The following is a 23,456-nucleotide window of genomic DNA, read 5'->3' on the forward strand; positions in this document are numbered from 1 at the left end:
AGTCGGGATGCATACGAAGGGAAATGCGTGGAATACTCCTGCCGTCGACCCACACCCCTAGTCGTGCATGCAGAGTCACTGCTGGGAGATCTTCGGGCAGTTGGACCCCGTGATCGTGAAGTTCCTTTCCGGTGTCTACCAAGCAGATGATCCATTCCCTTGACCGGCTCTCCCACTGCCTTGTGACCCGCGTATATTTGTAGGCTACGGAGTAGGTACCGAACGTCACTCGCATTGAGAAGACCAGCCCGGGCGGTTACACCTCCAATTCCCCCCGAAAAGAGGGGCCAACTGCAAGGGCCTCGCTGCAATATTATTGCATTCCTCCTCGGTGCTCTCCAGCAAGCATCCATATTCCGGGCCGCCTGATTGGCCTCTGATCACGTGTGCGGACCAGACTGTTTTGCGTTAGACCGGCACGGTTGGACCAACCTTCAAAAAGGCCGGCTGCTTTCTCCCCACATCATCTCTCTCTCCTTCTCCCTTCCCCTTCGACCTGCATCTTGCTTCCTCCTTTGTCTCTCACTAGCTCTTCATGCCTTCTCTCGCCTCTCTTGCAGACAATCCGGATTCCTCCCCTTCTGTTAATGTCCGACACTTGTATTGTGTGTTTAGGAGACCTTGGCGAAAGCGCCAGCGATCCTCTACCTGTCGCCGCCGAGGCCGCGCCAAGACCTGACCTTGAAGATGCTGATGGCAACCCAACTACCGGCTCTTCAGGCAAGCCTGATGGCGTCGATGGTACGGAGGACGCAGGTCAGATCGCCCAGCTTCTGCCTTGTGGTCATATTTTACACAACAACTGCCTGAAGCCCTGGGTGGAAAGAGCCAACAGTTGTCCTATCTGTCGCCGCAGCTTCAACCTAGTGGAGCTGAGTGACCGCATCGGAGGTATGTTTGCTTTCCTATATATACCGCTATGGAGGCTAATCCGGATTCTCACCCCCAGGCCCTGTACGCTCTTCGTATCCCGTCCAAGATCGCGTGCAGGTCGCCGACGTCGACCCGTCCATGGTCATCGAGTATGTCGACGACGACTATGCCGCTTTCCAACCATGTACGATCTGCGGTGATTCCGATAATGAAGAGCTACTGCTCCTTTGTGATGGGTGTGATGCGCCGTCCCACACTTATTGTGTTGGGCTGGATTCTGTTCCTTCGGGACCTTGGTACTGTGCCCGTTGTGAAACTCAACGGGCGTTGGGCCCTTCCCCGGACACCGAAGACCGACCGGCACGCACGCAGGAACGACGTGGCCGTCGGACCAGGGCCCAGCAGCGGAGACTCCAAAACCGGAATCAGATGAATTCCCTTCACTGGGCCCGGGTTTGGCAATCTGTCTGGGATCATCTAAACCTCGACCTGGATTTCCCCTTCGATGATGACAGGGCTGTAGAGCGTGCCCGTCAGCAGCAACGACGAGAGGCCGCGAACCAGCGGGAGTTTCGGGCGTGGCAGCGCCGGTTCGAAGTCGCCGAACGGCAAGGCGGCAGCAACCGGTTCCGAGATACCGCTGCGTTGTTGGATATCGAAGCCCCGAGGCCTTCGCGGCCACGCGTGCCTCGAGAACCGACACCCGAGCCCGAATCCCTGGAGGAGATGAGAGCTTGGAACGCCTTTGAACGAGCTCGCGAGATCGAAAATGATCCTAGCGCCGCCCGCAAAAGAAAGGAGCCCACGCTGTCGCCCTCACCGGAGCCTACGGAGCCCGAGCGGAAGTTAAAACGCCCGCGAACTCGTCGAGCTCAGGACTTGGCTGCATCGGCAATGCACAATGGCGAGTCCTCGAGAACAGCGAGCGCTCAAGTGTCGGCCCGAATCAACGCGGAGAGTTCTACGGAACCCAGCTTTCTGCAGTCTCTCCTGAAAGAAGTCGAAGAGGCTTCTAAACCCACCAATTCTTACCCGTCTTCCGCTCAGGCGTCCGTCGCCCCGACGGACCATGCCACCCCTGGTCCTTCTTCCCCATCGATATCCCCCGCTCCCTCCAATCACTCCTCTCCCCGTTTATCATCGGCCACGCCCCCTCCTCATATGCGAAGCAGACCTATATCGCCTATACAGCTTTCTTCGCCAGCCGACTTGTCCTCTCCGTCCTTCTCTCCCGATGTCTCCCCTGCTGGCTCCAGTAACGATGGGAAGGAGAGACCGGTCAGAGATTCTACTCCAACGCGAACCGGCATGGATATGCCCCGGCGGCGCATCCCCCGGGCTGCTATGCGCCTCCCGATGGTGCGGTCGAATGACAACTCGCCTAATCGCGCCAACCTATCTTTGGCCGTGAAATCTGACATTCAGAAACTGGTGGGATCATCTCTCAAGCCGTACTATCGGTCAAAGACCATCACAAAAGACGAATACACTGATATCAATCGAACCATCTCCCGCAAACTATACGACCAAGTCGGAGAGGTGCAAGGTCTGGGAACGGACGCCAGGTCTGAGCTGGAACGGACAGCGAAGGAGGAAGTGGAGAAAGCCGTGGGTGGTCTGAAGCAGAAACAAAGGGTAGACGATAGTGACCACCTGGATGATAGTTCATGATATATGAATAGCGTGTGCATTTTCGGCGTTTCGCGATCTACAGGACTTCAGCATCAATCAGGCGTTCTCTTGTCGCTTTTGCATTAGGTATTGGATACCCACTCAGGGAGCTCCAGCGTGTATTCTTGTTCTACCACCGTTGATAGGCAGTTCTCATGTACAAATGATTTCTCTTGCTCCCATCTTCCTTCACTTCCTCATTCCGCGGGATTTGTATCCTCTGAAAGTGTGACTATCTAGCTTTCATTTAGGTGACTGGGTGTACACTTCACTAATTTGTCGCAGAAATCCCTTGGTAGGTAGTAGGGTGACTACCTACTATAATTGAATGGTAGGTGGCAGTATTCATCTCAAAGGGGAAGGGATGTCCACTATATGTACTTCGTCCATCCTGTCTTCCGCTTCCCACATCCTACATCTCTCTCCCCCTTCTGTCTCTCTCATCTCTTCCTCTATCTATCCTCGTTTCGTTCCCTATTCCCTACCTATTTGGCCCTCTTCTTCTATCTTTTGGCCTCATTCATATCTTTCGTTCTCTTTACATCTCTCTCGTCCCTGGGAGCCGGCATCCTCTGTCTCTTCATGTCGGCTGGTTCTCCGGTTGTACGGTTCTCCAGGGTATCGATTCAATGTCTTAGTGTCAAACCGAGAAAAGTCTGAAAATACCACTATGCCGCACCACTAGGTGTCTAGGCGGGCACTCGAATCACCTACTCCACGCTTTCTTCAAAGAACGGCAGCACCTCGTCGCAGCGACACCTCCCCAGGTCGCTGTCTCAACGTGCCTTCCGAAGACACTTGTTTACCACGACTTTAGGCAGTCAACGGGCCTACCTAACTTCGTGGATACACCAACTCATTCCACTTCACTTTGCTTCACTGTCGGTACGCCTACATGACGACCAACCCCAAGGATGTCCAAACCGCATGTCATGGGCCGAAAGAAACGCGCAAGCAAAGTGAAGACCCCTGCTGACGTGGATGTTTACACGGACGAAATTCAACTTATGTGATCTTTTTAGATGGATTCGTTCAACTCCCCCGCTCTCCTTACAGGGGAGGATGAGCACACCCAGCTGACGAACAATTTCGGAGCTGGGATAATATGTAGTATAATCGAACACCAGTTTGAGAATAGAAGGATTAGTAAACACGCTCTAAAGCATGTTTCGGTTCGCTGAGGTGCCCTGGGTACCCAAATACGTTCATGTTTATATTGATAAGATATGGACCGCGTATACAACTGAGATTTTGAAGCCTAGATATGCCAATTAATAACACTTCGCCCAGTCGTTTAGTCTGATACTAACTACTAATTGTATGGTCGAGAGATACCCCTACGGGGAGCATATTCTCCCTTTTACGGTTATGTACAGTCATCGCCTTAAGGCTAAAGGATCATATAGAAAGATAATACCCTTGGGAGGGTTGCTCCTCTGGCCGTGAGGACGTAATTGCTGCAACCCCCGTGGATGCAGCAATTCCCCACCCCGGTGGCGAACTACCACGACTTGATGAACCTGGAAGGGTTTGACCAGGGGCCCTCGGGCGAGGAAGCTGATGATGAGGAAGAGGGGGACGATGATAATGATAATGAAGTAGGATAGGTATTTTTTGGTAGCTAATCGGTACTTTTTAGGTTGATAGCTCATTTGATAGCCACCTGGAGGTATTCGTTAGGTAGCAACACGAGGACATGATGATATATCGGCGGCTATCTTGGAAGAGATGAAAGGGAGTTACAGATTTATCTCCGTCGGATTCGCTTCCACAAACTATATCTCCGTGTCCCTGTCTTAGCTAGTCTTACAGATCGATCCGGATATTAGCGTGATGGCTAGCCAAGATTGACGAAACCAGCGAGTATGACAGGCACTAAATGCCGTCCTAGCCGAGCAAGGGGAACTCAGTACGTCTGATTAGCTTTCCCAAAACCCAGATAATTCAATAACGGCAGCAGTGGCGTTTCAACCACGAGTGCAGAAAAATCCATGTGTCTCGGGAATGGCGTTGGCCATTATCTACCGACTGGACCCAGCAATGTCAAAATAAAAAAAAACCAAGACGACGGGTAGAGTGGGTTCTCCCGAGTGGATGCAGTCGGTCCTCGGAGCGCCGAAGCGCGAGCAGCTCCATGCACTAAACAGTTGCCGTTCTTCCGTCCACGGTTTCGTTCAGTCGTTGCTGATGCCGGACTTGACTTGATGGAGGGCTGGCAGGGTCTCTCAGCCTCTCTTCCGCCAGAGTTGGACTCGTCCGGAGTCGTTCCTGACGGTTGACTGCTGATTGCTAATTTGCGATGACCTCATGGAGACCAGGTCTTGACTAATCCTGATGGCGTTTGATGTGCTGTCGGCCTCGGACTGTCTGTCGGACTTAGGAGACTCAACCTTCTGGAAGGGTGGAGAACAGCTAGAGACCGCTGTCCCAATCTCATGCGCGTTTCGAGTTGCTAATGAACCGCATTTTTGCCATGATATTATTATGGCACACTTCGCAAATTCTTTCGTACCCACTCTATACTGTATGGCTGCGATGGTTTATAATCCCCTCGAGCGCCCAGATGGGATCGTCTCTTCCTTTCCTATACGCAGTACACCAGACGCCATTTGACCCACCAGCCTTCGTGGCAACGCCAGAAGACTCAATTGTTAACGGATTTACCACCAAGCGCATCCTGAGATGAGTGCATCCAGCGACACTGGCGCAGTAACACACGATCCTCTGCGTCATGATCAAACGAACAGGCAACAGCTTGAGTCTTCCGACGTTACGTTAAACTCTGGATCTTCGTCCGACGAAGGTGATGCCCGGAAGTCCATCGAAGATTTCGACCCCGAGAAAGATGCAGTCAAGCCCGAAGCCCCAGTCGACGCTCCGCAACCGCCACCCAAAGATCCCAACCTCGTCGAATGGGACGGACCAGACGACCCCGGAAATCCACAGAATCTGCCGACGTGGAGGAAATGGCTTATCACCATGACACTTTCGTCGATGACGATGTGGATTACTTTTGCTTCGAGCGTCTTTTCCACAGCCACGATGGTCACGGCAAAGCAGTTTGACGTCAGTACTGAAGTAATGACCTTGGCAACGAGTCTTGTGGTGTTCGGCTTCGCGGTTGGCCCTCTTGTCTGGTCGCCACTTTCAGAGCTATACGGCCGGAAATTGCCGTTGTTCTTTGGCTACGCCGTTTTCTCCATCTTCCAGATTCCCGTCGCTGTGGCGCAGAACCTTCAAACGATCATGGTCTGCCGGTTCCTGATCGGTGTCTTTGGCTGCTCGCCGCTGGCCGTGGTAGGCGGAGCCATGGCCGACTTTTGGAACCCCGTGGATCGTGCTGTAGCCATTGCCATGTTCTCGGCTGCTACATTTGTTGGCCCTGTCCTGGGCCCCATCGTCGGTGGCTTCATCACGGACTCGTATCTCGGCTGGCGATGGACCGCATGGATAACGCTGATCGCCTCGGCCACATTTGGCTGTATTGCTTTGTTCATCGTTCCGGAGACATATGCGCCAGTGCTGCTCCAGCGCCGTGCGGCTCGTCTCCGCCGCGAGACGAAAAACTGGGCTCTGCATTCGTTCTTGGACGAACACCGTCCGTCCGCGTCGGAAATCGTGTGGAAGTATCTCTTCCGTCCGATCCAAATGCTCTTCCTCGAGCCGATTCTCCTCCTCGTCACCATCTACCTCGCCCTGATCTACGGGATCTTGTATCTCTTCTTCGAAGCATACCCGGTCTCCTTCGAGGAAGTCCGCGGCTGGACGAACGAGGGCATCGCCGGCCTGCCCTTCATCGGAATCATGATCGGGGTTCTCTGCGGCGTGGCCTTTATCATCTGGCAGACGAAGACGCGCTTCTCGCGTAAGCTCGCCAAACACGGCCGCGTGGTGCCGGAGGAGCGCCTGATCCCGATGATCCCGGCGTCGATCTTGCTGCCGGCCGGCCTGTTCTGGTTCGGCTGGACGTCGGACAAGAACATCTCGTGGGTTCCCCAGGTGATCGCCGGCGTGCCCATCGGTATGGGCATCCTGGTGATCTTCATGCAGGGCCTCAACTACATCATCGACGTGTACATGATGTTTGCCAACTCGGCTATTGCGGCAAACACCCTGGTCAGATCGAGCCTCGGCGGCGCGTTTCCCCTCTTCGCGGTGCAGATGTACCACAAGTTGGGCGTTAACTGGGCCTCGAGTCTGCTGGGATTTCTAACGATTGCGATGATCCCCATTCCGATTGGGTTTTTCTTCTATGGAAAGAAGATTCGGGCCATGAGCAAGTTTACGCCGAAGTTTTGATTGAATGAACTATTGTTCCGTCTTGCATGGATAGAGTGGCTTAGCGGTGCATATATACCTAATGATCGAGCGATTTCAATATAGTATATGTAATGTGTATGTATTTTGAGCATCATTGTCCAGTCCCTGCTTCATGTAATAGTGTCTGCATCAATATAATGCCTTATTATGGTTGCGTGTGGATGGCGTACAGGTAACAATGTTATCTTTTATAGCCTTGTGAAGGAAGATATGCTGACCTAGGATCTGGATATACCAGATCTGATCATTGCCCCATGGTAGTCAGCTAAGCCGAGGTTCCTTGGCCCGGCGATAAAATGGTATGCGTACGGAAGCTGCTGTACTAATTCTAGTATTTTATACCATCAGTTCTTATATTCCCGTTGGTGTAAATCACAAGAACTACCTACAAACGAAAACTGAAAAAAGGAAATGGGTATACATTTCGAACTCGAGCAATGACATATCAACGAATTCCACTCACACGTTCATCCATCGATAGATCAACACGATAAATAGGCGTAAAGACATCCAGATCAAATGACCCCTCCGAGCAAAAGTAGAAGAATTGCGTCGAGGAATGAATCAAACATGGACACTGAAAGAAATTACAAAGGAGCCGCAGGTTACTCACCATTGGCTCAACCCCTTCGAGACGACCGTCTAGTAGGGAGGGTTGTTGTCGTGGGCTTCGCGGCGCGTTTGCGCACGGGTTTCTTGACCGGTGGCGCTGGGGCAGGCGAGGTGTCCTCTTTATCGTCATCGGACTCGTCGGCAGTGTTCTCTTCGCCATTTGCCTCGCTGTCGACCGCATCATCCTCTTCTTCCTCTTCCTTGTCCTGGTCCCATTCATCCATTTCCATGTCGTCCTCGTCACTGTCCCGGTCTGCGTAGCTGACTCGCCGTGAAGTACCTCTGCTACTGCGTCGGCGTGCCGACGCCGAGGTTTCCACAGCATCCCCACCGTCAGAAGACCAGCCATCATCGGCCTTCTTCCTCTTGGGGGTCTTGGATGTTGCGCCTGCCGACGATGATGTGCGGCGGCCAGCCGTTCTGGCCTTCTTGGTGGCACTCGAACCGCCGCCAGTCCCAGCGGATTCGGACTTGCGCTTCTTCACGGACCCCTGGTTTTGGGACGCGCTTCTTGATTTCATGGAGGACCGCACGATCTGATCAAGCATCTCATCCACGTCATCCGGGAGAAAATTCTTCTCTGCGACTTCCAATGCTTCACGGTGACTGCCCATCTGCGCGAAAATGGAGCTCGGTACTCCCATCTTGCCAGGGTAGGTCTGCAGAATGGAAGCGCCCCCACCGACGCCTCCAAGCCTCCGCTGTTGGGCGTAAATATCGGCGAAGCGGCGTATTGTCGATTGCGCAAGGTCGGAAAGTGTATGTAGACGGGTGCTCATTTCGTCGGTCTTGGTGATCCCGTCACGCGTCTGTTTCACACGCTGGGCGATGTGGAAGATCAAGGAAAGGTTATGTTCATTTGCCACTGCAGACAGGTAGAAGAGAATATACCGGGCAAAATCAGCCAGGTCGTTGAACCTCGTCTCCTCGTCCAGGTCATCCGGTGGATAGTCAGGGTGGTAGGCAAGCAGAGACAGGAGACGCGAAAAGATAGCCTCCATCACCGTTTGATCGCTCTTCTTGCCACTAGCCTGCTGGGAGAAGAAGGCGGCGCGGGAACGCAGCCAGGTAAGAGTGCTATCTTTCAGATTTCTGTTCGGTTCGAATGCAAGCAAAAATGGGATCGTATACCACCGTTGACTCAGATTCGAGCTCTGCACGAGCTTCTTTTTGAGCTGGCTGACAAAAGCGACTCTCACAGGAGCAAGCGGGTCTTGGGCAAGCAAGGAAATCGAGTTGAAATCACTGGGTGTAAGCAGCTGATCGCAAAGGCTCTGAGAGGCACATAGTTTAAGCAGTGACCTAGCAGCGAGGAGCCGAAGTCGCGATTTTTGGACCGCCGGCGTGTCCTTCTTCTTTGATATCTCGCCCTGCCCAGCGACGAGTTTATTTAAAGTGTTATAGACAGGTTCCGCGTGGGCCCTGAAGTCATCGTCACTATCTGAACCGTCCTTCGCGCGGAGACGATTGACGATGATTTTGAGAGCCCATTCTTTGGCCGCAGTTTCACCATCCACAACATCTGACCATTCGTAGCCGGAGTCTGGCTCTGGTGATCGATTTGTTAGAAGAATCTGGTTGACAGCAATGGAGATTATGGCGTCGCTCTCCTCATCCGCTTCCTTCGGGGCCAGAAGATTCAGTTGAGACAATGTAGCGAGTTTCGTGAGGAACCGGTCTGAGCCAAAGCGCCACTTGGCGACGCACTTCTGAATCAGATCCTTTGCATACATCTCCTTCTTATCGACGATAGCCATCAGAATGGTAACAGCATGCTTGGCTGCACGTGGTGACGGGCTGTAGAGGGCGTAGTCCGCAAGAGCCTTGAAGAACTTGCGTTCCTTTGGTAATTTGCCCGGAAGCTTCTTCGCAAAGCCTGAGCATGCCTTGAGGATCTCCTCGGTGCCCGAGTCGGCAGTCGTCGATGCTTTTGGAGCCTGGGATTCGAGATCCTTGCACATTTCCTGGACCTGCGCTTCTAGGACTTCGGGGTTACGAGAAGAGATCTCTCGCAGCATTTCTTGTGCTGGCCCTGCAAGTCCATTCTCGTCTGTCCTTGAAAGACTCATGATGGCCGGGATGTGACTCCTGTTGAAGACAAGTGAGCTGCAGCGGTACAGGAGGGGCGTGAGGGTATCCAGGAGTGGTGAATTGTTGCCACCTTGAATTCTTCTCGCCAACTCCTTGATCGCCTTGATGACCGTACGGTAATCACTGACAGCCGCCATCGCAAAGCGGATAAGCTGGTAGCTTCGGCGATCATGCACCTTTGCGAATTTCCACAGATCTGCAGATGTACGTGAGGGGTCAGGGAAGAGTTTAGACAAGGTGTCAATAACCCGGCTTAGCTGAGCTTTTATTTGGTCCTCGTTCTTCTCCATTACACCGCCCTATATGATTGTGTTAGTCACTGTTCTCCGTAGAGTGGTCTCCTACTTACATTATACTCCTCACACGCTTGTAGGTAGATTGTCACAGCGGTTCGCAGCTGGATCTGGCGGGCCTGCAATGCGAAGAAGACTTTCTTTGCTTTGTCGTCCAGCCCCTTGAGCAAGGTGAGGATGCGACGGACACGGACCTTGTCGACATCGGTTTCGGTGTCGGGCTCTGTTCCTTGGGAGTCTTTCTGCTTCTGAGACTGGTTCGAGCTGGTGCGGGACAGTTTAGATTTGACCGGAGGGTAATTGAGGGGCAGGAGAATTTCAAAGAGGACTCGGTCAATCAGCATGTGGATATCCGACTCGTTCGTATAGTAGGCGTCGAAAATCTTCGACGGTCCGTCCTTCAGTAGAGGAACGACCTGCTCATTCTCCTGTTCGATCTCGCCTGCCGCAACAGCCCACATCCGGGCCAGGGACCTCATGGCATGCTCCCGAACTTGAGGCTTCCGATCTTTAACACGCTCTGCGAGGACGAACAGTATCGAATCCGGAGACGAGATGCCGCCGCTGGAGCCCAGTTTATGTACAATATGAGACAGTCCAAACGTCCCCACAGCATCCACTGCAGCCACACGGACCTTCTCATCTGCGTCTCGGAGCATGGAACCCAGGTGCGTAATGAGCATCTGTTCTTCAGTCTCGCCCATGCCAGAACGCCCTGCCGATGTAAGCAAGATGCGACCCACGGCCGTAGCCCAGGATGCACGGATAGAAGCGGACTTGTCTAAACGCCGGCTAATGAAGCCTTCGTATGTCGAATTATGGACTTGGGAGAATGACTTTGGCGACGAAGGATTTACGAGGTCGTTCGGTTGCGGGATGGCTTGGGCGTATTCGGCCAAGGTCACCGGCGGATACGCGGCGGGATCCATCGGAGGGGGCGGAGGCGGTCCAGCAACGCCGATGCCAGCTGTAAGGTCGCCGATTGTTTGCGTCGCCAGCAGTCGCAACGAGATGGATTCCGCAGAGAGCTCCGCTTCCAACTGGGGAACGACGTTCTGCAGGACATCGGGACAGGCTTTCCATAGCTCCCGAATCAAACGATGGGCCTTACTCAGCTCCTTAATATCTTCACCTTCCTCGTCGGAATCGTCCAGGTTGGGTCGCCGGTGCGAGCTTTTGGAGCCACCCGCGGCGGGAGCAGAAGAGTCGATAATGACGTTATTAAAATATTGGCTGATATGGCTCGTCATCCGGTCGGTACAAGCCTGACAGATAGCCTTCGACATCTTGTACGCGGCGGGATAGTCCTTCAAAAGCAGGGTGCCCTGCTTCGCGTCGACGGGCGCGTCTTTCTTGCCTCTCTTTGCAGGATACTCCATGGCGCGCGGGTCGATTCGCAGGAACTGCGCCACGATGACATCGACAATTTCAGGGGCAAGGACCGGCGACTCATCAATGATTGTTGTAAGTAAGCGAGTCATGTCGTACTCGACATTCTTCGCGATTTCCTCCCCGGTCGACGCCTTGGAGGAACCCGAGACGATGTCAAAGCAGGTCGTGAATAATGGAATGATCAATGAGTCGGGATGATCCAGATCTGTCATGAGGACGATGCTCTTCACTTCCGCGAGAGAGTTCAGCACGTAAATATGCTGGGCATTGTAGGTGTGGGAAGGGTCCCCGAGCGCGGGAATAATCGAGGTTACGACGCAGGTGAAGATATCCTTAATTTCCAGGCAGAGTCAGTACACTCCACTAACCGCAGCCAATCTCCTGCAGTCTCCGGGAGACATCTCGGGGCGATAGGGCGCACCTTGAGTTGGTTACCAGTGAAGGGCGCGTCGGGGGCGCAGAGGCGCAAAACATCGACAATACAACACGCCGCCCACGCCCTCACGCCTTTGTCCTTGTGTCCGAGAAGCTGAGCCGTAGCCAGCTCCTGCGACACCTTTTTAAGGGAATCCTTCTCGACTTCCTCCTGTTCCAATTTGCGAAGTTCGTGCGCGAGCGTCTGGAGCCGTTGAAGAAGATCGGCGATGGGAATGGCGGAACGTCCCACGCGCCACGTCAATGGTTCATTGAATTTCAGACAGCGAAGATCGCCGGAAGTCTCTTCGGCATCCACGACCTCCGTGGTGACGGAAGGCCCCTGGCGGGTGCGCGCAGGCATCGTGGACGAAGCGCGGGGAAGCCGAAGGTGGTGAAGGTGTAAGCTTCAAGGCACCATGCGCTCGACCCGCAGGGAGTGAGGGGAAAGGAGGCCTGTACAGATCGAACAGGAAGGGAGCAGAGAATGAAAGAAGCGACAGGCGGGTTGAGAGAGGTGAAAAGAAGAAGAGGAGATGAAGATGGAGATGATGGAGTGGATGTTGACGCATCCCGAGTTGTCAACGATCGATGTTCTTGGGATGCTTATTGGCAGGTACGCCTGCCGTTTCTGACCGCCTTTCCCGATTTGGCAAAGACGCGTCGCGTGTTTTTTTTTTTTTTTTTTTTGTTTTTCTCTCTTCAATAGATTCAGATCATACAATATTTATATAGATAGTTAAACAATGTCCAGTTCATCTTATTAATAAATGCAGGACATTGGAGACCATCTAGAGTATCGTGCTCTGTGGATGGCGGATATGTTCCATATCTATACGGAGTACAGAATACACAGGACTATATTCTTCTGCATAAAGATGCCGAACATAATAACAGCCAATAACAGCCAACGGTATCTTAAGTTATACCCTCAAGGCCTTTTATTTTTATTCTCCCCTCCTGACCAGAGGTTACTGTGGGCATTTTATCATTCTCTGCCCTATTCTGCTCACTGTTGGCCACGGCTCTCGATGGTAGTCAAGCATGGGCTACACGCGTATATACCGCTTTAGCCCGAAGAACATGTCCAATATATTTGGGAATCTCGGTTCTCGAACGAAAAGCAACTAAACTACAAACAAAACCTGTACAAGGACTGTCCCAGGACAGCTGGTTGTTTGACACACCCAGAGCGTGCTATACCGCATTTCTCCCGAACCCCATAACTTACACCTGCAGAGTCAACACCCCGGGCCTCCAGGGCAGGAGGTTGTAATCACCGCTACTCGCGCTGGGGTCCTTTCCTTGATAAAGGAGTTGCAGGTTGCACGGATCAACGGTGAAGGTCTGATCCGGGTTGTTGCGCACCAGGTCACCGTGGCTAATGTCGTTAGTCCAGTCCGCGCCGCTGTTGGCCATACCCGCAAAAGGCTGGTCCTCGGTGGACGCATTTGCCGTCCACTCGCCGTCCAAGCTGTCCGCCGTGAACGAGCGGAAATAGCGGCCATTCGACCCGATCGCCTCCACAATCATCAGGTACTGGTTCTGGCCGTCGACGGTGTACACCTGGACGGCCTCGAACAGGTTATTGCTCGTGTCCTCGAGGATGATCTCGGACTCAGTGCCAAAGTCACCGGGGAAGCTATCAATGGACATGCTGGCGCGGTAGATCTTGCCGTTATCCCCCGCAAAGAACAGATACATGTTCGTGTTATCACCAATGACCGTCTGGTCAATGGCGCCCGTATCAGAGTCGGAGATGGTCCCGGAGAAGAGCGGCTGCGCCGACGACCAGCTATTGGCGTCGGTGGGATCACTTGAGGTCTTGTAGGAGAAGGTCGTCGGGCCCCACTGGTATGCCAGGATCCAAATATCTTTGGGCGCGAAGTAGAAGAGCGTGGGCGCTACCGCAGCCTCCGTCATGGCGGTTTGCGTCGCCGACGCCATGTCCGACCAGTCTGCAAAAGCCCCAAAGTTCATCGAGCCGTAGTTCCCGGATGAATCGACCATGGAGCCGTACACGATGTGCTGGCCATCTGACACGACATCAGTGAAGTCCTTGAGTGCAACCCATCCCGACTGGGGCTCCGCCAGCGCTTCGGTCGACGTCCAGGTGTAGGTCGACGGCAGTGCGCACTGGGCGGCGGCCTGGGACGCCAGCAACATGGCGCCGGATAGAACCCGACTGGCTTTGGTGGGGGGAGATCTCATTGCAGTGGACTATCTGGGTAAAGACGTAGAAAGGATTGGTGGTGATGCCTGTACAGAAGATGGGGAGGCACAGCCAACAGGCTTTTATACCTGAAGGATTTGCGGCACATGAGTGAAAGCGAACAGCCGACCGAGTATACGAGACCCTCTGCGGATAAAACCCGAGACAATCAGCCGGAAAGTTATGAAGTATATACTAGCTGTCGTATGTTAGCTTCCTAGGTCCCTGCACTGGTCCCCTTTTTTGCCGGGAGGCTTGCAGGGAAGACCGTCACCCCGCAAAATGGCCGCCGGGTTGTTGCCGTTTCACGTATGGTGCGTGTCATGCTTTAATTAATTAGAAATCTTGCAGAAGAGGGATCTGCGCTGTGGCGCTGGATTCAGTGGTCTAGCGAGGCGCACTAGAGAGGGGTTGTGTAGGATATGAAACATCCGTCGAGGTACACCAACGAATATTATGCTAGTCTTACTTTCGAACATGTTTCGATCTCTTACGGAGTAGGGCATCCCTTTCATCTTCTTCCTGGTTTCCTGTCTTCCACAGGACTTAAGCTGGCGGCTGAATCCGAATGGATACGTCGTTTTACCCGTACGGCTCTTTGCTCCGTGTTTCATACGGAATTCGTCAAGTTAGATGTGACGGACAGTCTACGTAGATTTACAAGTTTATATATAGAAAACCAAAATAGTGACCAATATTCCATAATACGAAATTTGGGCAAGGTTAGAAAGCTACCAAAAGCTACACCCTAAGAAGTTCGCGGTAAACTCTCGGAATGATTGAAATACACCTACGAACGACCAGTTCTGGAGACACAACCGGTAGCATTGTAAGCTGCTCAGTTGAATAACAGCGGTTAGATGTATAGAAGTTTGGTAGGACTACTTTCTATCCAGATTGAGAAGATGATGCAAACCTAGAAATGGCCAGCTATAACCGTATTACACCTAAACTGTAGGCATGGTCATGGTAGGTTTCTGCCAGACATGAACAGAGACCAAGCATAACCAGCATTGTTTCATCCATATCCCTTTCACAAGTTTGATTTCGCGAACACGTTGGTCGAGATAAGACAGTATTCTTCGCGGTGTGTTCGTATACTTCTGATTTACGCCTGCGTGTTATACAGAAGGATATGGTTCAATGCTTGCAATACTCGTATTATTGTGGAGTATGATGGAATTAAACTACCGTGAAGCCCTTTGGCTTTAATTCGACCAAATTAAATTACTATAAATCGGAAAATATACTCCCCTGTACCGGAATCATCTCGACTATATAATCAGTACCTAGCATCTATTCAACGACCAAATGACTATGAAGTGTTAAGTAATATACCTTAGGTAAGATTCAGAACCTTCTCCTTATATCTGGCAGTCCAGATTGTATTCATGCGTTTTCGCACCTATCTAGTGCTTGCGGCACCTCGAGACACCGAAGCATTCTTCAGAGCATGCTTACTTAGTCTTCGATCCTTGAACTGGTGTTCGAGGATATTAGCAATTATACTAGCTCTAAAATTATTTGTTGGTTGGGAATCGTCTTATTCCTCAGTAAGGGGATCTAACAAATTAAATGAATCCATCTGAAAAGATCACATCAGTAAGTTGCAATGAAGGTGCGGGCAGTTCAGCGCTTGCCCTATCCTTGTAATCACCTCACCGTGGGTATCGCTAGTTGCTAGGCGCAGAAGATGACCTAGAGCACTATACCAAACAGGTTCAGCTTGCCAAAGATCAGTCGTTGTATCTGAAGAAAGAGGATGTGTGGGAGTCAAATTAAGCGACAGGAAAGTTGAGGGCTGCAGTATATATTGAGTGTCTCCAGATTTGATGTGAATATTACATCAATCGTCTACCATTCACCCGAACAATATTCAAATTATGTGGGAATATTTATATAAGCGATAAGTGGCGTCTTTTATTTTGGGCGAATGGTCATATTAAGAAGGAATTAAAGGCATATTTTAGCCTTTTTTTTCCAGCTTCATGTTTTCCTAGGTACTAGGTATTAGAGTGCTGCTACTTTCACCTGCCCTTTCCGACGTAAAGCTTTGAGTTTATAATGAAATAAAATGTAGAAGTCAAAGATAGGACTTAGTACAGAATATAGAGGGATATTAGTCTCTTAGAGCTACAGTGAACCATCTCATGCTATATTATTTCCCTCTCGCACCAAACTATTTTTATAGAAACTAGACATCCACTAAAAGTACAATCTTCCCTCTACGTGCTGATTTCATACTTCCTGTCTCATATGCTTCACATACATTATGGATTGGGAATACCTGTGCAACAAATGCTTTCAGCAGGCCCAAGTCCACCGCCATAGCAATTTTCTGCAACTGAACATGATCCTTCTCGACGATGAATCCTAAAGCATTGACATTTTCCCTTTTGGCCTTTCCATCCAGTCTCTTCTGATGCTTTTCCACAAAATCCAAACTCGACGAATCAACAGTGATCAAATGGCCCCCATCCTTGACAAGGTACCAGCAATTCTCCAGAGCTTCCCCCCCCACCGTATCAGTAATGATATCGTATTCACTTTCCTTGCCGAGCAGTTCGTCATACTCCGCTATCTGAGCTGCACCCAGTGAATGAAGGAATTCTGCGTTCGCTGTTTTCGACCGAGAGGCAGCCGTCACGTCCAGTCCGGCCAGGGCTCCTAACTGCACCAGATATGAGCCGACCGCGCCCGATGCACCGGTCACCAGAAGTTTGCGCGGACTCGGCGTAGGTGCCGTGTTGGTTGTGCTGGTAGATAGGTCCGGCTCAGGAACTCTAGCGTGGACAAATAAAGCCTGCCAGGCTGTCAAAGCACTCATGGGGACTGTCGCCGCGGCAGCCCAATCCAGACTAGCCGGTTTTCGCGCAGTCTCATCGCTTTTCACCACTGCAAACTGGGCCCATGTAGAGTATTCCCGGCTGGCAGCAGTCATACCGTAGACATGATCACCAGGAGCTAGCGCAGTCTGATCGTCAGGTGGGCTGGAATTCTTGTGGTCAAATGTATCGACCACCTCGCCGGCAAAGTCGTGTCCCAGGATCGAATGGTTAGGCCCATACGTTTCGGGCCAGGCCAGTTCGTCACGCGTCACCGTTGCAGCATGGACGCGAATTAGAAGTTCTCCCGGGCGGGCGAGCTGTGGGATCGGTACATTGTCGTCCAGGAATAGTGAAGATGGAGGGGCAGGGTTTGCTGCAGAGTACGGTGCAGAGCCCTGGTGAGTGCGGACAGCTCGCATTACAAACTTCGATTTTACTGGAGAAATATTATTAAAAGCGATTGGAGCCGTATGAATGATAGTGGTGGCAGGGAGGAGAAGAGACGGCGGACGCAGGAAGTGGTAAGCCGATGCCTCACGTGTTCGATGGCGCCATGGGCCCAGAAACTGAACCCCGCCAGAAGTACGTAAACTTTACTGATAATTTCAAAGTAGTTGCTCAATTTCACTGCTTTAAGATGTTCCCATTGACTTCATACAGCCTCGCAGGCACCTTGCCAGAATCAGTTTTAGCTAGCATTTCACACAACTGCGCACCATTGATCTCATCACCGAGACATAGGCTATACTAGTCAGAGAACGACCGGCTGCCATATTCGCGTCATCGGGGTTCGAAGCTGCCTGGATGTACATAGAACCTCGAAAGGACTTCAAGATTGCCGCCGCGATATTTTGCATGCTGCATTTCGACCTGCTTGTTGACCCAAGGCTACAGCCCACAATGTCTCCCTGGCCGAGGGCCTGAAGAATGTCAGATGCGGCGTAATTGAATGTGTTTGGTGTTTCAATATATCCCTGATGTATCGGGTCACGCCAGAAATAGCCGGTCAAAACGTTGTTTATGAAATGATCGTGTATATGTCGGCATCCAGGCTAAAGGTTTGGTTTGATTGCATTCCCATATTATCTCCCCACGGAGGATTAAAGCACCATCTTCCTATGTCATTGCCGTGTTTGGTGTATGTGATCGCTGTATTCCAGATCGCCAGTGTGTCATCGGTAAAGTCGTTGTCTTTAACGGGGGGTCCAGAGCTACGTACGACAGGCTCAATAACGCATTCTGTTGCCTCTCACACGTCGAGGTTCTCCATTCTAATCCACTCGTCATCGCCACCGGTTCGGCTGGAAAGCATTGAGATATTTGAGAGTCGGGGAGAAATGAATTGTATTGGAACCATCGTCGCATTGGTGTATACCAAGGCTACCCCGGGTTGGAGTTTGGCACTGCTGAATGTATTGAATACGGGTATCAATCTACTCCTATATCTCGTCGACGATCTCCGTAACGCTATAGTGGCTGTGGAATAGTAGATTATATAATTTAGATTGCCCTAGTAAATAGCTGTTATTTCGTATATTTATCTAGTCAATTTAAATGGCTTTGGTGGTTGTGAAGCTCCGAATAATGGTACGTAGTCGGTAAAAATCCTCCACTCGATGGTTGATGGTTGATTCCGTTAGGTAAAGGGGTTACGTAATCTACTAGCGAACCGATCGGTCCACTACGTGTTTTATCTTGCATCTCCTCGTCTATCTCCGAAATGCACAAGCGACTGGACTCAGCACTTCAGTATGGCATCAACAGGAAGCCAAAACTCACGAAGGCTACAAGAGCAAGAAGGGAAGATTTCACTGGCCGTTGCTGCTATTAACGAGGGGAGATTTTCTTCTGTACGAAAGGCAGCACGTCATTACGAAGTGTCTATAACAACCCTTCGTAATCGGCTTAAAGGAGTCACTTGTCGTGCGCAAAAACGCGCTAACTGCCACAAACTGACGCAAAATGAAGAAGATTCTATTGTGCAACGAGTTTTGGCGTCTGTGCAACATGGCACGATCCCTTCGCGATCTTACATACGGCAAATGGCGAATACTCTCCTCTCCGAGCGGGGCACCAGCCCTGTCAAAATTGTTGGTGGAAATTGGGCATCCAATTTCGTTAAACGGCGAACAGAGCTCCAATTCCTATACCCTCGACGAGTAACGCGGCGGTATATAACACATCAATCACAAGGCGAAGAGTCCACGGCCATAGGAGAACCGCAGACCCCTGTTCAGGCTGAAAGCCAATCAAGCAACCATTCAATGCGTACCACTCTTCACAGACTCACAAAAATGGAGAAGCACATATCTACAATGAGGGAGCTGCTGGGGACTCGACCGCATGGACATTCATCTTCTGCCCGCCCCGATAACTTCATAAAAGGCATCGAGATGATGATGGAAGGCTATATCGATATCATGAAGGAGGCCGCAGAACTTAGAACTTCTATTCAGGAGAATGACGATGCCTAAGATATCCAACCAACTATACTCCTTGGTCTGGGGTCATGGTCCAAAGAAGTCCAACCTCAAGGTCAGAAAGAGTGACATACAGGCATTTTCTCGCTTAAGAATGGAACTAGTTGCGTGGCAGACTTTCAACCCCTGTCCAGCCTTGCCCTTGCTTTGTTGCGGCCCTGGTACTCCTGAATGTTTCTTTATTAGAATCAAAAAGAATGGCACGTTTCGACGACGTTGGTCTTTGAAAAGAGACGTACAAGGGTTATTCCTATAGGCACCGTCCACTCCATCACGGTCATAGATCTGTCTCTGACTATGGAGAGCATATATAGCAATTTTAGGATTTATTGGGTGCATTTGTTGGTATCGTCGCATTAGGCACTACAGTAATTCTGTCTATTTGACCAAGCACGGTGAATGGTTGACAATTATACGAAGAAAGCCATGACGGAAACATACCTCAAAGCCATATTTTCTCTACTTGAATATTCTTGTTTTGCTAGGAAGTATGAGAATCCTAAACCAGAACTTGTTTGTTGTCTGTTTATATATACTCTGGAGGAAGCGAACATCTGATGATATGTCCCTCCCCTCTGAATTGACATATAAGAAGTTTTGCTAATGATAAAGAGTACCTAACGCACACCAGAGACATCTCTTAAACAAGAGAATCATCACTGCCATACAAGCCTCAACGTGTACCTAGTTTCAGTGTAATATTGTTAGGAACACTTTGACATTTAAATAGAGACTCACAAGGAAAAACGGAAAACGTAGACGTACTGATCATGCTCAGGGGATATTCTCAATGGCTTCATTCATTGCTTCTTCAAACACGTGCGCTTCAGCCTCGAGTCCCTTAAGAATATATAGGGTGGTCATCACAGCATGAGTCCCGTCGTTCTTGTCGCGCCACTGTTTGATTGAGGAAGGAAGTTTCCCGGCATTCGGCTGTAGTTGATATTTATGGTACTCCTTGTCATCGTCCTTCTTCACGACGCCGTCATAATCCCATCGGACGCCGTACTTCAGCAAGTCTGCCTGTGTCTTGGGCCAAACAGTCTTTCCCTGTAAAAAGTTGGAACGAAAGGCTTTCCGAGGTTGGCAGGGCGGCCGCAGATGTGTTTGACAGCGGTATAGATACTCTTGATGGTGGACGGCATCATGCTTAAACTCCCCGTGAGATTGGACGGAAAGGGTCGGAAAGAATAGAAGAAAAGATTTGGAAACTATTGTATACAGAGCAGATTTCATAGGGCATATCTCTCCTTTTTATATCTGGCGACAGCCATATCTTTGATGCCGAGTGCTATAGTGCATAGCCACAGCCTTGTGGCGTGTAATTTACTGGCTTTATCGTGCACACGAACTAAACACCTGTTAGCGGTACACTGTCTAATTCTACGTATTATTGGCGGGGCTAACTTGATAGGTTGTTGTTAACCAGCAAAAATACAATATAATGCCTGAATTGGCGTCATGGCATCTTTTTGGTGCAGTGGTAGTTATTGTTCGACAGTGTATTATGTGACGAGAGGGCCTCGGGCGCTCAAGCATCTAGATCGAGTGAACTACCAATGAAAATCAAAATTATAGCGCCAGAGTAATACAATTAGCCCAAGGCACTAAACACAACCACCAATAGTAAGTACCCGCTATTAAAAGAATTCCTCATGATCTTGAAACGGCCAACCCCGCTTGATCTTCTCCAGTTCATCTGGTCTGCCGCCGTCTGAGAACTCGGCTTTCAAGGACTCATTCCTTTTCACGGCAGCGTGATATTTCTCAGCAGGTAGCCGCCCTTCTTCTGAGAGTCCGCCAAGTTCATCGCGCCAATGGCTGACAAGTGCATTCAAATTGTACCACATTGGCTCATTCTCAGCCTGGTAACGAGTTTCCTGTTCTGAAAATTGTATGGGGCATTCAAGGCCAGCATCCTTGCCGGGAAGATGATGCCAAAGGTCACGCATGCGCATGAGAGCCCCACGTAATGTCATGAGGTTGCCCGACCATTGGCGGCCTGCGAAATCTACGAGATGCTGGCGCTGTAAAATCAGGGGATCTTGCAGGGCCTCAAGGTGCAATTTGTTGAGGCCGCCATTGAAGACACGATAGAGATAGAAGAGGCTTTGCCGTCTAATAAGTTCATCAACTTGGGCTTTTTCATCAGGACTCATCGTGTCGTAATCCGGCGGGTACTTTGGCGGTATCAAACCACTGGGGGCCTCTGGCTCGGGATTTTCAAACAGCCTAGGATAGCCAGCAGTAAGGAGCAATGGAGTGATGACAGTATGTTGATGGATGTGATTTTAAATGTGTCTGGGCAAATGAAGACATTACTAGGGGTGAGATCTTGTCACAGTTAGTCCAAGGCATCATTATTCAGCGGATGGCGGGGAGGATGTACCAGGATGGCGTAGAGTAGGTCGACTCAAACTATTCCCAGGATCCCTCGGAAGAAGAGACGGCGCTATTTTCAAGTACTTCTTGAGGAGCTCCAGGTAGTCTTTGGGGGAGTTGAGGCCAGGAAAGACAGTGTTGTGAGGAAAATCACTCTCAAGAGGCTTCCCGAATTTCTCGATCCGCTTGACTTCCTTTTCGGCAGTTGCGAGAAGATATTCCTTCGGGTCGCTCCCTGGAGAAGGATTAGCTTGGTGATCGTGGGTCCATAACTTCATGAGAAAAGCATACATGGTCCTCTGTCTAGCTCCAGTTCGGCCCGTTGCCCATACCAGAACATATAATCAGCGATTGGTCCGATGCAGTAGGTCTCAGAGTCTCCGGCTTCGTCTGGCGTGCCCGCCGCGTATAGCGGGCCCTGCAACTCGGATGAAAGATCGTTCTTGAAATAAAGGCTCCCAACAACACCAAAGGGGATGCTGAAGATATTTTTCTCGATATCGACGATCCCTGTCACCAACGCATGTTTTTGGTGTTTTGTATGGTGGAACCAACAAGTATCGGCGCCGACCCCGGGAGCATGTTCCATGACAATATACTCAACACCGACTGGATTGTCATTCGTCGAAGACCAGCCATACACTTCAGGAACTGGTATCCCCTTAGAACGAAGAAATGTAAGGGTTGCGACTTCACTGGCAGTTGCATATGTCCTAGGCACTGATAGCCAGTACGGGATCTTCACTATAGCCCGAAACCCATCTTCCGTGGTGGCTAATAGCACACGATTAAACCCTCCTTCTCTGATCTTGACAAGGTTCTTAACACTCCCATGACCAATATAATTTGCAACAGCGTTCTCAAGTGCAGAGGCATTAAACCTCACATACCGTTCTCGAAGACGTGCCTTTTCGTTGAATAGGAATCGTCCGGAGGAATATGAGAAAAGCGTCTCTTCCTGCATTGATTCTATGTGAAGGATAGGATTAGTGATGAAGGGACAGCCGTAGAGTGGTTTTGAAGCTTACCGTTGAACATTCTCGAGTGACAAGTCATGAAATACTTTGGATTTGGTTTGATGCAAGGTCGATGAGACATCAACAATGCGGTCCGCGCGTAGAAGGCGCGTTTTTTTGACATTGATTGAAAATGAGGAAAGAGGGGACCGACCATTAGTGAGCCCTGATGGACTGTACAGACGTCAAAGTGGAGCTACAAGAAGTACATCAGTTCGCCATTCTAGGAAATTCCCGTTCAGTCAACAAGGACTTGCCATGGAGCTTAATTAACTAGAACCATGAAAGCCGGAATCAAGACATGTTTTGCCAGCATCTTCGTAGCTCGATATGGGCGCGAATCCGGAACCTTCGAACTATTCAAAGATAAGGTTTTGAAGACGGGGGTATCTATGACGGGATCCTCTCCCTCAAACCTGTGGAGCCAAGGTAAACGCGTACTGAGCACAAGGCTGCTGCTGCTGTTAGAGGTCTTGATAGCAAATCGATGCTTGCTATATTCCAAGATCACTGTTCAATCTAAACCGCACTAGAATACTTAAATACTTAAATACTTAAATACTTAAATACTAAAAGTATACTATCTCTCTCGCCAAAAAGCGTCGAAAATTTACTTTTAGTAAATATCCCGAGGCTCCATAACGGCTAATCTATAAAAATCTACATTGGGCATGAATTTCGGGCCGATCTGTCTGGTCAAAGTCTTCAGCATAGTCGTCGAGCTTTCCCACTAGGACTATAGCAGTCGTCCTAATAAGTCGAGTTCATGGATACTGTCGGTAGGAAAAGGGACAGTGCTGAAATCCACACTCGAAATTCTAGTATAACCGTTGAAGGTTTTGAGGCAGAGGAATGAGTCCATGGACAATGTT

General features: G+C 50.5%; 6 protein-coding genes across 6 annotated transcripts; 2 read left to right on the forward strand and 4 right to left on the reverse strand.

Annotated features, from left to right (window-relative positions):
- Positions 1–488: 488 nt before the first annotated feature.
- On the forward strand, positions 489–2,708 carry BDV59DRAFT_55643 (putative PHD and RING finger domain protein). The gene is made up of 2 exons (XM_073696625.1): positions 489–891; positions 950–2,708. The coding sequence occupies exons 1-2, from the start codon at positions 588–590 to the stop codon at positions 2,542–2,544; spliced, it is 1,899 nt and encodes a 632-aa protein (XP_073547058.1). The 5' UTR covers positions 489–587; the 3' UTR covers positions 2,545–2,708.
- Positions 2,709–5,226: 2,518 nt separating this feature from the next.
- Positions 5,227–6,843, forward strand: BDV59DRAFT_202804 (MFS transporter; the record flags this gene model as incomplete). Its single annotated transcript, XM_073694130.1, has 1 exon — positions 5,227–6,843. The coding sequence occupies one exon, from the start codon at positions 5,227–5,229 to the stop codon at positions 6,841–6,843; it is 1,617 nt and encodes a 538-aa protein (XP_073547059.1).
- Positions 6,844–7,484: 641 nt separating this feature from the next.
- Positions 7,485–12,030, reverse strand: BDV59DRAFT_202805 (sister chromatid cohesion factor PDS5; the record flags this gene model as incomplete). The annotated part of the gene is made up of 3 exons (XM_073694131.1): positions 7,485–9,866; positions 9,917–11,584; positions 11,674–12,030. 3 exons carry the CDS (start codon positions 12,028–12,030, stop codon positions 7,485–7,487), a joined length of 4,407 nt encoding a protein of 1,468 aa, XP_073547060.1.
- An 863-nt stretch (positions 12,031–12,893) lies between these two features.
- Positions 12,894–13,832, reverse strand: BDV59DRAFT_208615 (alpha-L-arabinofuranosidase axhA-2; the record flags this gene model as incomplete). Its single annotated transcript, XM_073695235.1, has 1 exon — positions 12,894–13,832. One exon carries the CDS (start codon positions 13,830–13,832, stop codon positions 12,894–12,896), a length of 939 nt encoding a protein of 312 aa, XP_073547061.1.
- Positions 13,833–15,981: 2,149 nt separating this feature from the next.
- On the reverse strand, positions 15,982–17,190 carry BDV59DRAFT_180445 (NADP-dependent oxidoreductase). Its single transcript, XM_073690062.1, has one exon. It carries the CDS (start codon positions 17,123–17,125, stop codon positions 16,073–16,075), a length of 1,053 nt encoding a protein of 350 aa, XP_073547062.1. The 5' UTR covers positions 17,126–17,190; the 3' UTR covers positions 15,982–16,072.
- A 3,636-nt stretch (positions 17,191–20,826) lies between these two features.
- Positions 20,827–22,708, reverse strand: BDV59DRAFT_208616 (serine/threonine protein kinase; the record flags this gene model as incomplete). Its single annotated transcript, XM_073695236.1, has 5 exons — positions 20,827–21,418; positions 21,457–21,520; positions 21,576–21,803; positions 21,860–22,537; positions 22,597–22,708. The coding sequence occupies 5 exons, from the start codon at positions 22,706–22,708 to the stop codon at positions 20,827–20,829; spliced, it is 1,674 nt and encodes a 557-aa protein (XP_073547063.1).
- Positions 22,709–23,456: the final 748 nt, after the last annotated feature.

This window comes from Aspergillus ambiguus (genome assembly GCF_047715705.1).
Source record: "Aspergillus ambiguus strain CBS 117.58 unplaced genomic scaffold BDV59scaffold_20, whole genome shotgun sequence".
Taxonomy (NCBI): domain Eukaryota; kingdom Fungi; phylum Ascomycota; class Eurotiomycetes; order Eurotiales; family Aspergillaceae; genus Aspergillus; species Aspergillus ambiguus.